The 13640-nt window shown below is 45.2% G+C and overlaps 1 protein-coding gene across 1 annotated transcript; it reads right to left on the bottom strand.

The window, feature by feature from the left end:
• Positions 1-410: 410 nt before the first annotated feature.
• LOC116504653 (C-type lectin domain family 2 member D-like) lies at positions 411-12211 on the bottom strand. The gene is made up of 7 exons (XM_032211818.1): positions 12086-12211; positions 9795-9908; positions 7207-7287; positions 5510-5632; positions 4363-4550; positions 2739-2836; positions 411-1321 (listed from the first exon to the last, which is right to left on the bottom strand). Exons 2-7 carry the CDS (start codon positions 9886-9888, stop codon positions 1186-1188), a joined length of 720 nt encoding a protein of 239 aa, XP_032067709.1. The 5' UTR covers positions 9889-9908; positions 12086-12211; the 3' UTR covers positions 411-1185.
• Positions 12212-13640: the final 1429 nt, after the last annotated feature.

Raw genomic sequence — 13640 nt, 5'->3', positions numbered from 1 at the left:
ACCCCCACCCCTTTACTAGGGTCGCGGCTGATGAAGCACCTGAAAACCCTCTGGGCACATTTCAGTGAGGGGGACTCCTCCCTCCGGGCCCAGCCAGGTTTCAGTAATACATGCCAGGTCTGCCCTCTCGTCTAAAATTAGGTCCCGGACGAGGGGAGTCTTGTGAACTACAGACCTGGCATTTAGCGACAGCAGCCTGAGACCAGGGTCCTGATTACTCATGCCATCTGGCCTTGGAGTGGGACTCATAGGGCCGGAAGGAGGGATCTCTGTAATGTAGCGAGCCCTCCTTCCCCGGTAATGGCCAGCCCTAAAGTCCCTGCCATATCTGCCCCTCCCTGTTAAGACCATAATGCTCTGGCCCACTCCCGTGTCCGTAGTCCCTCCACCCACCCCCATAGCCCCCGCATTTCCCGACAGGCCCTTCGAATCAGTCATCCTGAGATTGGAAAAGGCCCAGATCCCCTCAACACTTCTGCGAAGCACTCAGTGTGGGGGAACCCGGTTCCCATCCCAATCTCGCTTATACACCCAAACACTCACTCATTCACATCCCCACAAAAATTTAAAAATACAACAATATAATATAAAAGGGAATTACACAAGTTTTAAAAAGTGGCATCATTCGCTTACAATCATACACATCCACACTATTTACAAAGAAAAATTGCACAGATATAAAAAAGGTGATAAAATAAGCGAACAATCCGTACATAAAGACATAAGTCCATAGAGCAACAGCACAATAAAGCGGTCAAGGCCGGCACGATATGAGGGAGCTAAAAAGGCCTCTTTCTCTAAAGGTCTAGTATAGGAAGAATAATAGTCAAGATGGCTAGGGTAAAGTTTCTGAGGTAATAGTGGACGATGATAGCCACGGTAATAGACGCAGTCCGGGGGGGAGAGATGCAGAACTAAAAGTCCAGCAGGCTAAGTCCATAAAGATGAAACGTAATTGGAGGAGCCAGCTAGGGTAGATGGTAAGGATGGTAAACAAGGAAGCCACCCCCCAGCCACAAAGGAGGGCAAACCGGGGGGGCCTTGCACGCCCAATAAGATGGAAAGACGGCTGTTGTAGATTAAAAGGCACTGACTGGGGGAAAAGTTCAGAAGGGCCGTAATGGCGGCTACAGACTAGCCGCTCAATCACCCTTAAAGGGTGATCCTCATTAAAGGGTCACGGCATTAGGAAGGTTGAGACCCAGTCTTAGGGGTATTTTTTTTGCATATGTAGTAGTGCTTAGTGATGCATCTCACTGACATGGCTATGAGATCTCTGGCCAAAAATGCACAATCGCCTCCATTTCCCACGATTTCCATCCTGTAATAGAAGCAGAAATTAGGGGGTGGAGATAATCTCCTGAATTTACATTTCGTCTAGCTGAGCCTTGCCTGGCCTTTTTCAAGGTGGCTAACATCTAAGAAAATGGCATTATGATCAACAGGTACCAAGGCTCAGTTGGAGCAGTAAAGCCAACAAATTAATGATTTTTTAGCGAACTGAGAGACAGCAGAGTTGGAAACCCTTGTTTATGAACTATACCAAGGGTGTCAAACTCGATTTCATTCAGGGCCGCATCAGGTTTTGTTTGACCTCGGAGGGCCTGGTGGCGCGGTGGTGGGTGTGGCTGTGGTGGGCGTTTGACACAGGTTCAAGATGCATTTTTTCCTTTCTTTCTTTCCATAGTTTTTTACTATAATCATTTTCCTATCTCTTCTACCAGATACTATGGGCAAACATTTATTACTTATTTTTCATACTCCACTAAACTTTTTATTTCTAAATTTAACCCCATTGTTTAATAACAAATTGCTTTTCCAGGCAGAAAAGCTATTTATACTATTGTATTTTTATTATTCAACTTATAATAAAAATACAATAGCATAAATAACATGGTAATACAAGAGCTAACGCAGAGGTAAATTTCCAGGATAGTAAATAAAAATGTCTTGTCAATTATAGATTGTTGATTGTAGATGAAAGGGACCTACAGTATGTAAAATCTGGCATTAAACTGTAGTATTAATGTAGGATGTTGCTTGTTTTCTCTCCAGATCATGCACTTACTTTGAAGCCAAATAATTGTAATCCAGTCCAATCCAGTCTTCCCCCAGCACTCTGCCAGCCGAAAATGGGCTGCACGGAAGCCACACGAGGCCTGTTTTTAACCCTCCCTGACCTCCAGAAGCACTCTGGCCAAAAATGGACTAGATGGAAGCCCCGCGAGGCCTCCACGCAGCCCGTTTTTGGCCGCCAGAGTGCTGCAGGAGGCCATGGAGGCCATAAAACAGGTCATGGGCCTTGAGTTTAACACCCCAGAACAATACTTTGGCATTCCCAAAATGTCCTGCAGCTTCTTCTATCTTCAGTCCTCAATCAGAATAAATAAATAAAAATAATAAATACACGTGGGTTGCCATGTGACCAAATTTTGACCATATGATCAAGGGGGATGCAGTGATGGCTGTAACTGCGACGTTTGCTCATACACACACATACACAATTTCAGTTCTGTTGTAACTTTGAATGATCGCTAAATGAATGGCTATAAAGTGGAGGACTCCTCGTAATACATTTTTAACTACATTAGTAGAGCCAAATCTTTTTAGAGGGCAACATCTGAATACTGGTAGCCAGGAGGCTCTTTCTAGGCTCAGTCTTGAGCTGCACACAGCCTCAGTGGAGGCATTTTACTTTCAGCTCTTGCCAACTGAGAGGAAAAGAGGAAGAGACTCACTTTGCATTTTCTCCATCTACCCACTTCCAGGGTTGATTCGGTTCTCTCCTGAGGCCGATCCAAAAGCCGTGTTCTATTGCCAACATCTTTATGGTATGCTTTAAAAAATGGTACATGTTAGAAAATTGTCATTCTATCTCTGCCTCTGAGATTCACATTTTTAAGCATTTGAGGATGATTATTAGATGTTTCCAAGTTTCTATGCAGGAAAAAATGAAACAAGCAGATGACTGACTTATTTATTAACGAACAATAGAGAGAGAGAGCAATATTTTTGATTTTTTAAATTTTCTATTGTCAACACAGTTTGCTTTGTGAAATCAGCATTCTTTGGAACCTGGAGGAGGTTTAAGAGCTCCTAAAGCTTTTGTTCAGAAAGGCATCATTATTTTTACTAATATTAGGAGAAAATCCTTTAACTTTTTCACATTGTAAAAAAAGCATGCACCATCAATGATGAATGATGTATATTTTAGGAATTGATTTATCCTGGACAAAACTAGTTACATTACAGGTAGTCCTCAAGTTACAAATGTAATGGAGCCTGTCCATTCCATTCGTAACCCAAGGATTCATGGGAGTGAATCTCGTACCTTGAACAGGATCACTCCCTCCTTTTGCCAACACCTTTGCTAATCGAATGTGAGGCTTGTTAAGTGCACATGAGGGTGGGAAAGCCCATGAGGGGTTTACTGATGGAACAGACCACCTGGCTAAGACGACCCACTCTTCCTGACCCACTCATGCTTCCCATAATTGATTCCCCCACCACCACCTGCCACACCAGGTCACCCCTCAGAAGCCCTATTTTAGCCGACAACATGCAGGATGGAGTTTGGAGTTGGAGTTTGGAGTTTATTCAATTTGTAGGCCGCCCTATTCCCCGAAGGGACTCAGGGCGGCTGAACAAAAGCCAAGGGAGGGGAAATTACAAAAAGTGAGACAAAAACAATCAGACAATACAAACAACTTAAAAGCACAACAGACACAGCAAATTCGAATAGTGGGGGGGAACTCAACCCTAGGCTTGCTGGGACAGCCAGGTCTTCACGGCCATCCGGAAGGCCCGAAGGGTGGAGAGGGTCCGAATCTCCATGGGGAGCTCGTTCCAAAGGGCCGGAGCAGCCACAGAGAAGGCCCTCCTCCGAGTAGTCACCAGCCGACATTGGCCGGCAGATGGAATACGGAGGAGGCCTAATCTGTGGGATCAAATGGGTCTGTGGGAGGTAATCGGCAGAAGGCGGTCTCTCAAGTACCCAGGTCCAATACCATGTAGGGCTTTATAAGTAATAACTAGCACCCTGAAGCATATCCGGAGACCAATAGGTAGCCAGTGCAGCTCGTGGAGGATAGGTGTGACGTGGGTGTACTGGGGTGCACCCACAATCGCTCGCGCGGCTGCATTCTGGACCAGCTGGAGTCTCCGAACACTCTTCAAGGGCTGCCCCATGTAGAGCGCAGGATGGATGATGCACAGCCTCTGTGTTTGTTCCTAAGGGTGAATTGCCATGGTGCTGCAAGATTCGGAGTTTTAGGACTTGTTTGCAAACCCTAGGGGGCACTTATCGCATAACTTCGAACATTCACCAAGGGAACGCTCCTAACGAGGATTACTTGTACTCACCATTTCCTCCTCTGTAATTTTGGCCAGGGAAGAATTCTGCAAATTACAGGACTTCTGGCTTTCAAACCAGTTTTTTTCCTCTTCTGACACTTTGTAGCAGTATCCTTGATGTGCAAACCAGTCAAGTGGACATGTAAGAGATAGATATTTTATGGCATCCTTTTGGTAGTTTAATGGCACTGGTGTTCCTGGAACAAAAACAGGTGGAAACAATAGAAACTAACTTGTCCAGTCTTATAAGTAGGATGGGACCATCCTGCTAAATTGGAACCTGTTACTGATTTCAAACAAAATCCAGTCAGGATAAGGAGACCCATATTCTAGCTGTTGTGACAACTTCCATTCTATGATCCCCAGATTAATAGAGATTGTGGACTGAGCAGTGATTTGCATGGTGGATTTGAATCCCAGAAAACACATGTAAATCCACTTACTCAGCCATGAATCTCTTTTGTGAGATTTTTCACTGATTTGGTCAACCTATTTGACATTTGGTCCATTTTTTTCACAATTATTGCTTTTGGCAGTAAATCACTAAATAAATAAATGTATGTTATTTCTTATTTTGTTTTTTGAGATTTGCCTTTGTAATTATGGTCACCTGGCGAAGAAAAGACTCAAATGTTTTCTATTTATAATTTATTTCCCTGCTAAGCCCCTTAAACCATTATTTCTGCTCTTCTCACTAGTGCCAAATGAGTATTTTCCCCTTCTGGCTATCTCACTCTGGATTCATCTCACTAAATAAGATTCTTGATACTTTCAATCAAACACTGAGACTTTTTCCGCACAAAGGAACTGAAGTTTTCCTAGACCAGATGAAGTAGACTGCAGTGACTAAAAAGCAGGACAAGGCCAATTCTATACTTCTAACCCATCTGCAGAAGTCATTCAGCTTCATGAACTCATGGAGAAGCTTTTAAGGTCTGTATTCTTTACTCTGGTAATAAATGAGATGTAGGAGATGACCAGGCTGAGCCCGAGGAAGGGGTCAAACACATAATCAGCCTTGAGTCCCTTCACACCCACAAGAGATCTAAGTCCAGACCCCCTTGAACACCTTTGACTCTTATCTACCGCCAATTTGGTTTGGCCATTAGTGGTTCAGATTCTTGTAGACAGCTTAAGATTGCAGTAAATTTTATACCTGTTTGAACTGCCTGCATATTTTGATTTTTCATGATGTGTGACACGAGGATAAGAATGATGATCAGGAGGATGACAATGAAAATGAGAATTCCAATGACTGCCATTTTGTATTTAGAGGAAGCTGACAAAAAAAGAAGAAAAACAAAATTCATCAACCCTACCTGCTACATCAAAGGAAGGTAGAAATAAATCTGGATACTGATAAGCAGAACTCCCTAAATAAAATAGTATACACATTTCTAAGTTGCTTTTCTTGTTTTTTGCCTTTTAATTTCCAAAGTCAATCTTGCATCAAAATGTCAGTCTGATTCTGCTGAAAATAAATTGAACTACTGTGTTCTAATTGAGCAAATAAAACTGCTTAGGAGTTCTTATAATCTTATCTTATTGTATTTTATCTTATCTTTTTTCCTCCCCTTTCTAAGAAGACTTGCTGTATCTCCTTGGTGTCCATCATGGATCTGGAGGCCTTCTTGTAAATAAAGGTGATTCTCCAGGCAATACTGAATTCCATCTGGTTCAGTTAAAAGAAGATTGAAATATGAAACAAAATTGGGTCTGGTGAAGCAGAATTGAGCCTGCGACAGATCCTGTCAGCCAAAGAGTGTTGACTGGCAGGAACTAGAAAGTGGGCTTTCTCTATTGTAGCCCCTGCCTTGTGAGCTATTGTCCCTTGGAGATTAGAATGGCCCCAACTCTGTTGGCTTTTCACAAGGCATTAAAAAGATGGCTAGGTTCCTGGACCTGGAGTTCTGAATGGGGTAAGGGCCAAGGGTGAAATTTGGCAGATTCTGACAGGTTCTGGAGAACCGGCAGCGGAAATTTTGAGTAGTTCGGAGAACCAGCAAATACCTCCTCTGGCTAGCCCCAGAGAGGGGAGGGAATGGGGATTTTGCAGGATTCTTCCCCTGCCACGCCCACCAAGCCACGCCCACAGAACCAGTAGTAAAAAAAATTGCATTTCACCACATTAAGGGTCCCATTCCTTGGTTTTAGTGTTAGTTGATTTAATTATCTTGGCTGCTGTTTCTGTTAATTTTCTGGATGTTTTTAGTGTTTTAAATTATTTTAATCATTCTATAATTTTAGAATCATAAGCCACGCAGAGTCACTTGGTTGAATAGAGTGGCTATATAAATGGAATGGATGGATAAATGAGTGGATAAAACAAAGAAATGAATAAATAAATCGATGGTACTGCAGAGAAACTACACAAAGTCTTCACAAAGGTGGGGTAAAATTTGCCTAAGACATTTAATTGCTTGAGATAAACTACAAATAATCCCTGGAACAAATCCATTTTTCCTCTTCTCCGTTCTACAGCATCTCGGACAAGGAACACACCCAGGCAGATCCATACTAAAAATCTGTATTCTTGTATGTTCAAAGCTGACTTCCCGCTCTCTCATCCTATCACTTACTATACATTTTATGTCAATGACTTGTTACCACTTACTAGGACTAGTCCCTCTCTCTCATTTGCTTCTTTATTTCATTGCATTTATTTTAAGGCTGTCCCCTGCAACAGACTCTGAATGCCTGCTCTCTGTCTTGTGAAAGATTAACATTCAGCAGTTCTTCAAAATTCAATCGGGGACAGAGTATGTGTTTTGTATTGCTCCGTAGAGATAGCTTGGAGAATTCAATCCCTCATTTGGGTGAATGGCTTCCACATCTCGATATTGTTATTACTACCTGGTTTTTCCTCGTGTCCTCCTGCATTTCCATTGGGAGAAGTGTGCTGCTGCTTTTGTTCCTCATTTATATTCTGCATTTCTAAAATTGTATTAGAAATTGGAATTAGAAATGTGGCTGTCACAAGAAGGAAAGCCAAGATGCTTACACAAGATGGAAAATTACTGCTAATTTTTAGATATGACAAAGCCTTTTAAAAAGTGTACAGCAGAAAATAATTTGTCATGCAAACGTTTTTTTTATGGCAGTTAATAAATTGGGCAACTTTTTATTAGAGAAGGAGAGAAAATCAACATTCCATTATCTACATTCTGTTAAAAGGATTGAATTCATTTGAGAATCTGTTGATCTTGGCCGGTCTTCAAAAGCTAAGAAGGATGAGAGCCTAATAGAGAATGTAAAGGGTAGAATGAGTGATTGAAAAGCTTTCCATTTAGCAACACCCACAAACATCAATCGATGCACAACACAAAAAAAGCATGTGTCTAAATGACATAAAAAATTAGATTCAGATTCCTTTCCCAAGTTATAAGTTCAGCAGAAAAAAACTATAGCAGAGACACAGCTATACGTCAACACTTATTTCTTTTTCATTCGCTTCAGTGACTCATATGCTGTCTCCTCTATTCAGCTTGTCTTTTCTCCTAAAATCCTCTTCTTAGACCCTTAGAGATAAAAAGCATAACATATATTATTACTATTAATTACTATGCATGTCACCTGTCAATGTTTAAAGGAAAACTGGGAGAAGTAGTTTCTACCCGTTGCCCTGAAAATAAGACCTATCCAGAAAATAAGCCCTGGCATACTTTCTATGTCTGCACCTAATATAAGCCCTACACCCAGCCACCCCAAAATAATCCCTACTTAGGAGCCTGTACAGTTGCCCGGCCGCCCATTCTGTCTGGTTGCTCGTGGTGCTGTAGGAACAAGGTGAGGTGGGATGGTGGTGGAGCCACCCCAAGCATTCCACATCAGCTTACCTCAGGACCTCATAGCCAGGCCATCCACGCTGTGATACCTGCCTTGCAGCAGCAGCACCAAGAACCATGACCAGTAGGAGCCCACTTGGCCACCAGCCCATTTCTTCTAATTGCTCATGGTTGCATGGAGCAGGAGGCTGAGTGGCATGATGGTGCCGCAGCTGCAAGGCGAGATGAGACAGGTGTCGGAGCATGGGTAGCCTGGCGGTGGGGGTCCTCAGGTAAGCCAGTGCTCCATCCACCCCTGCTTTGCAGCGGCGGTGCTAGCACACCACAAGCAAGCAGAAGAATGCGCCTCACATACAAGGGGGGAAATAAGACACACACACACAAAAATAAGCCCAAGTGTTTATTTGGGGACTCAAAAGAAAATAAGACCCTGTCTTATTTTCATGGAAACACGGTACTAATATAACTAATATCCACTAAAATGGCTGAAGCTTTTGCTAGCGCTACAAATGAAGAGGTATTCCAACACTTTCACTCTTTGACCAGTGTGTGAAAATTGTGACCAAGCCATTTTTTAATTAGTAATGCATAGCCCTTTTCTGCAATGTTATCCCTTTAGGTTCTGCCAACTCTTTATGTAAAGGAGTGTAAACTGAGACTACACAGGTAATCCTTCACTTACAATCTTTAACTATTACAGCCACTGCACACCGACACAGACATATACAGGATCATATAATCAAAATTACTGCTTCCCTTTTCTCTCTATGTAATACAGCCCAGGTTCGATTCCCAGTAAGGGTATGGCTAGCTGATGAGAGCAAATAGCTTGAAATATATCTATACTAGTCTCCCTTTATTTATGCTGATAAATTCAAATTCAGTGAGATAATTGGAGTTAATTGGTATGATACACGTATATAATTGAATGAAAGTTGTAATGTATTGGGTTTTGGGTTTAAAATGAAGGGTCATCTTTTTTTCTCCTTTATATGTAATACTTGAGTACTTTTTAAAGTTAGTAAAATATCAAAACTAAGAAATGTTTTCTCCCTTTAGGGTTAAAAAAATGAAATAATATAGAGGATTTTATTAATATAAATTATGATAAAGATTCATGAGCTAACATATTACTCTGCACAGCAAAGAGAAGCAGAGATGGTCAAACTGATTCTTTTATCCAAAGAAGAGAATATATCTAACCTTGTTTCTATTCTGAAATTGCTTTTGGATTTTGTGCTTGCAATGAAAAAAAATGAAACTTTGAATTTGTTAACTAGTTAGGCTTATTGTTATAGATATGGCTTGTTCATACTTTTGTGTAAAAGCAAAAGTTGTGGTTGTATTATCTTTTCCTGTGTTCAAGAGAGTTGGAAGTTGGTGCCTTTTTCTTTTTTTTCCCTCCCTTTATACTATATTTCTTTTCTTTTCCCTCCCTCTCTTCTTAGATTTTTTTTCAACTACTTTTTATATTTTCTTTGTATTTTATATTTTGAAAGCCAATACAAAATCATATATGATAAAATTCATCACAACGTTTTGGAAATCCAACTGGGCATGGTGATTTGGATTGCTCTGTGTGGACATTTCTGTAGCTTGAACATTTCAATCCTTCATTTTGAGAGATTGGCTTCCAGAGTTTGATGTTATTATTACCTGTTTCTTCTATCTCTACACAACTGTATCCTTTGCTGGGACGATCATATCCATTGCTAGGATGGGCCTGCTCAACACGATTACCACCTGCCATTGTTCCTGGGTTTGTATGACCTGGAATTACAAACAACGGGGCTATCAGCAGAAGGAAGATCAAGAAGCTTACAGAAGATGGCAAACCGCTACTAATTTCAAGGGACCTCTTTTTAGATATAGGACACAGCCTTTTAAGAAGAGTGCAGCACAAAATAATTTGTCATGCAAAGTTTTTAGTGCCATGAATAAATTGGGCAATTTTTTAACAGAGGAATAAAAATCAACATTCTGTTTTCCACTTTCTGTCAAAAGGGTTGAATTGAATGGAGAATCAGAGTTGGCTATCTTGAAAAGCTAAGACCCCTTCATGCATCACTGCCTTGTCGTGGTGAAGGGATCTGTGCAGCTGATTGAAACTATGAGGTAAACTGGACATAACAGAATAACAGAGTTGGAAGGGACCTTGGAAGTCTTCTAGTCCAATCCCCTGCAAAGATAGGAAACACTACCCAGAGGTGGGTTCCTACCAGTTCGCACCTATTCGGTAGAACCGGTTGTCAAATCTCCCAAACCGGTTAGAAGAGGTTCCACCAGTGGACCTGGAAAGCAGGCCACACCTACAGAAATAAAATTATATATATGCAACCTACAGAAGAGGTTCCAAAAATTTTTGAAACCCACCACTGGAGGAGAGAGATACACACACACCAGTGATGTGCGGTGAGGTTTATGGCTGGTGAGGCACTGAGGTCTCTCTCTCTCTCACACACACACACACACAGAGGAAGATGTCACACAAGGGCCCTTCAAAGACTAAACATTTTTTTTTACTGGTGGGGAATTAAAACTCCCCTTTTCCTCAATGGGAAATCATATTCGGACAAAGAAAATTATTAAAAATATCCTTTCCTTTCTGAAGCCTGGCTCTTTCTCTGCACCTATATTGGGAGAGGGGGAATAGGGGAAATTTAAGTGGGGAGGCCAGCTTGCCCCCTTCTTGTGTCCCACCACCCCTTCCTAACGGGACAAGAAGGTGGAGGGCTGGTCTTGCAAACGGGGATCAGCGCATTCGCCGCCTCCCCCTCCCCCGGGAGGAGCTCTGCAGCGGGACAGATGAACGGAGGGGGAGATCGCCCCTTCCTCCTCCGCGCCCCCAAACCCCGTCTTCCCTGGCCTGCACCCCTGCGCCCAGGCTCCTTTGGGTTCGGGGGTAATCCGAATGGGGGGAGCGGGGGATCCCCGGGGCGGAGGCCTCCCGGTGCAACGGTCTTCCGCAGCTCCGGAGCGAACCTTCGCCTTCCCCGCCCAGGATTGTAAGGCTGGAGGCCTCGGCAGCAGCCATCCCCACCTCCAGCCGGCCAACCTTCACCCATACCATCAGCAGCGGGACCCACGCAGTTCCTCTCCTCCCCGGTGCCGTACGGTGGGCGTGCGAGCGCTGAATGGCCGGCCGGCCCGGAAGGCTTTAGAGTGCCGGCAGGGCTGAATGTTTCGCTGAATGGCAGCCGAGCTCTAAAGTGCTGGCTTGGCTTCCGGGCCAAACTTCCAGAGATGGAGCACTGGCCATTTTTGGAGGTTTTGTTCCATTGATTAATTGTTCTAACTGTCAGGAAACTGTCCTTCATTCTTTATAGCAATAGCAGTTAGACTTATATACCGCTTCATAGGGCTTTCAGCCCTCTCAAAGTGGTTTACAGAGTCAGCATATCGCCCCCAACAATCCGGGTCCTCATTTTACCCACCTCGGAAGGATGGAAGGCTGAGTCAACCCTGAGCCGGTGAGATTTGAACAGCCGAACTGCAGAACTGCAGTCAGCTGAAGTAGCCTGCAGTGCTGCATTTAACCACTGCGCCACCTCGGCTCTTATTCTAAGTTGCTTCTAGGCACTTTTCGGGGCCACCCGAGAGTTCTGACGAAACAGTCCCCTGGATTAGGAAATGGCAACCCACTCCAGTTTCCTTGGCCAGAAAACCCCCACGGGCACTATCCAAAGTCTGAATTTATGACAAGCGAAGTCAACGAGGAAGCCAGATGCACTTAACGCAACACACGCACCATTCCAGAAGCCCGGCGCCTCGCCGCTTACCTGGCTGCCCCTCCCCCGCAGAAGCCGGCCGCTCCGACCTTGCCCAATTCCAGAAGACGCGCTCCTTGCCGCTTCACACACACACACCCCGCGCGCGGCAGAAGCTGGTCATCTCACCGCTCGCCCCCCTCCCCGCGCGCGCCTGAAGCCGGGCACCTCGCCGTTTACCTGACCCTCACCCAACTCCAGAACCCGTGCTCCTCGCCGCTCCACACACACAGAAGCCGGCCGCTCAGACCTCGCCCAACTCCAGAACCTCGCCGCTCGGACACACAGAGACCGCGCGCTGCAGAAGCTGATCAACTCACTGATGGCCTCTCCGCGCGCGCCGTCGCTCGCCCCGCCCCGCCCCGCCCCGCACCCCCCGCACCCCGCGCTGGCCCGAGGAACTCAAGGGCTGGGATGGGCATTCTGCTGCTCACAGGAGGAGGCAGATGAAGCTGTTACCTGTGGAAGCAAGCGCTAAGGGGAAAGTTTGCAGGAAGCCGTTTCGTCAGAGTCCAACTTCTGCCTTGACAGATTTCTGGAGAGGAGGACGGGATGGCGCGGGAACTGCATGAGGGAAGGCTGCTCCAACAGGATTGGAAACGGGAATTCCCTTTGGAGAAGGGCCAGCCTCCCTCATGCAGATCCTCCTCTTACTCTCCAGAGATCTGTCAAGGCAGACGTTGGACTCCGAAGAAATTGCTTCCTGCACGCTTTCTCCTCCGTGCCTCCCTTGTCCTCTGCCTCCTGCTTTGCTGGAAGGGGGCACCAGACAGGGAAACGCCAACAATGTCTGAGATTGGGAGAGGAATGTCTCCTTGGGCATGCTGTGCACATGCACGCACGGGCGCACACACCCACCAACTATCATGGGAGACTTGTCCACATCTGAGCTTGCAAACTGCCAATCACGCCTGGGCTTGTGGAGAAGGCCCTCTCCTTCCTCTGTGGATAAAAGTCCCCAAATCCGGATTTACCATGTGTATGCATAGGCACACACTTGGCTGCCAGCAATTTGGGGAGGTGAGGAGTTTGTGGGGCACCAAATTGTCCCCAAGTCAAATTGTTCTGTCCCAACCCAGCTGTCCAGAGTCAGCTGCGCCCAGTGAGTGGCTTTGAGGTGGCTCTGCCTACCCATCCATGTCTACCCATCCATGCCCATCTCACTGCGGCAACCAGGCTATGCCAAGGTGGCGCAGTGGTTAAATGCAGCACTGCAGGCTACTGCTAGATCAGCAGTTCAGCAGTTCAAATCTCACCGGCTCAGGGTTGACTCAGCCTTCCATCCTTCCGAGGTGGGTAAAATGAGGACCCAGATTGTTGGGGGCAATATGCTGACTCTCTGTAAACCGCTTAGAGAGGGCTGAAAGCCCTATGAAGCGGTATATAAGTCTACTGCTATTGCTATTGCCTACCCAACCACCCCCACCTGGCCGCTGTGAGTCGTCATAGTCTTACATGCAGCTTTGCCCTTTGAGGCAAAGGCAGGGTCTTATTTTCTTTTGACCCCCGAAATAAAGGGAGGTCGGGGAGGTGAAGGAGGCAGCAAGCCCACCTGCCCCACCACCTGCTTGCCTTCAGCTGCAATGACCCAAGTTCTCCTTGCACCCTGGCCTTTGCCTGCCCTGCTTGCTGGCCTTGCTGCTGGCTAGCTGCTGAACAACTGACTCTGCTGCTTTGGCCTGGGGGGGGGGGGCTCGCCCTCCTGGCAGAACTGCTTCTCTATGAGGCCTTGTGA

The sequence above is a fragment of the Thamnophis elegans genome, chromosome 2 (assembly GCF_009769535.1).
Source record: "Thamnophis elegans isolate rThaEle1 chromosome 2, rThaEle1.pri, whole genome shotgun sequence".
NCBI lineage: Eukaryota > Metazoa > Chordata > Lepidosauria > Squamata > Colubridae > Thamnophis > Thamnophis elegans.
Note: the sequence above shows the minus strand (reverse complement) of the source record. Positions and strands in the feature narration are given on the sequence as shown.

Bases quoted from the DNA above. Each gene is read 5' to 3' on its own strand.
- LOC116504653 (XM_032211818.1), bottom strand. From the start codon at position 9,888: ATGGCAGGTGGTAATCGTGTTGAGCAGGCCCATCCTAGCAATGGATAT. The intron at 5,633-7,206 runs GTAGTAATAACA...TTTTTTTGTCAG, and splicing joins AGGACACGAGGAAAAACCAG to CTTCCTCTAAATACAAAATG. The intron at 2,837-4,362 runs GTGAGTACAAGT...CATTTTTTAAAG, and splicing joins AAATTACAGAGGAGGAAATG to CATACCATAAAGATGTTGGC.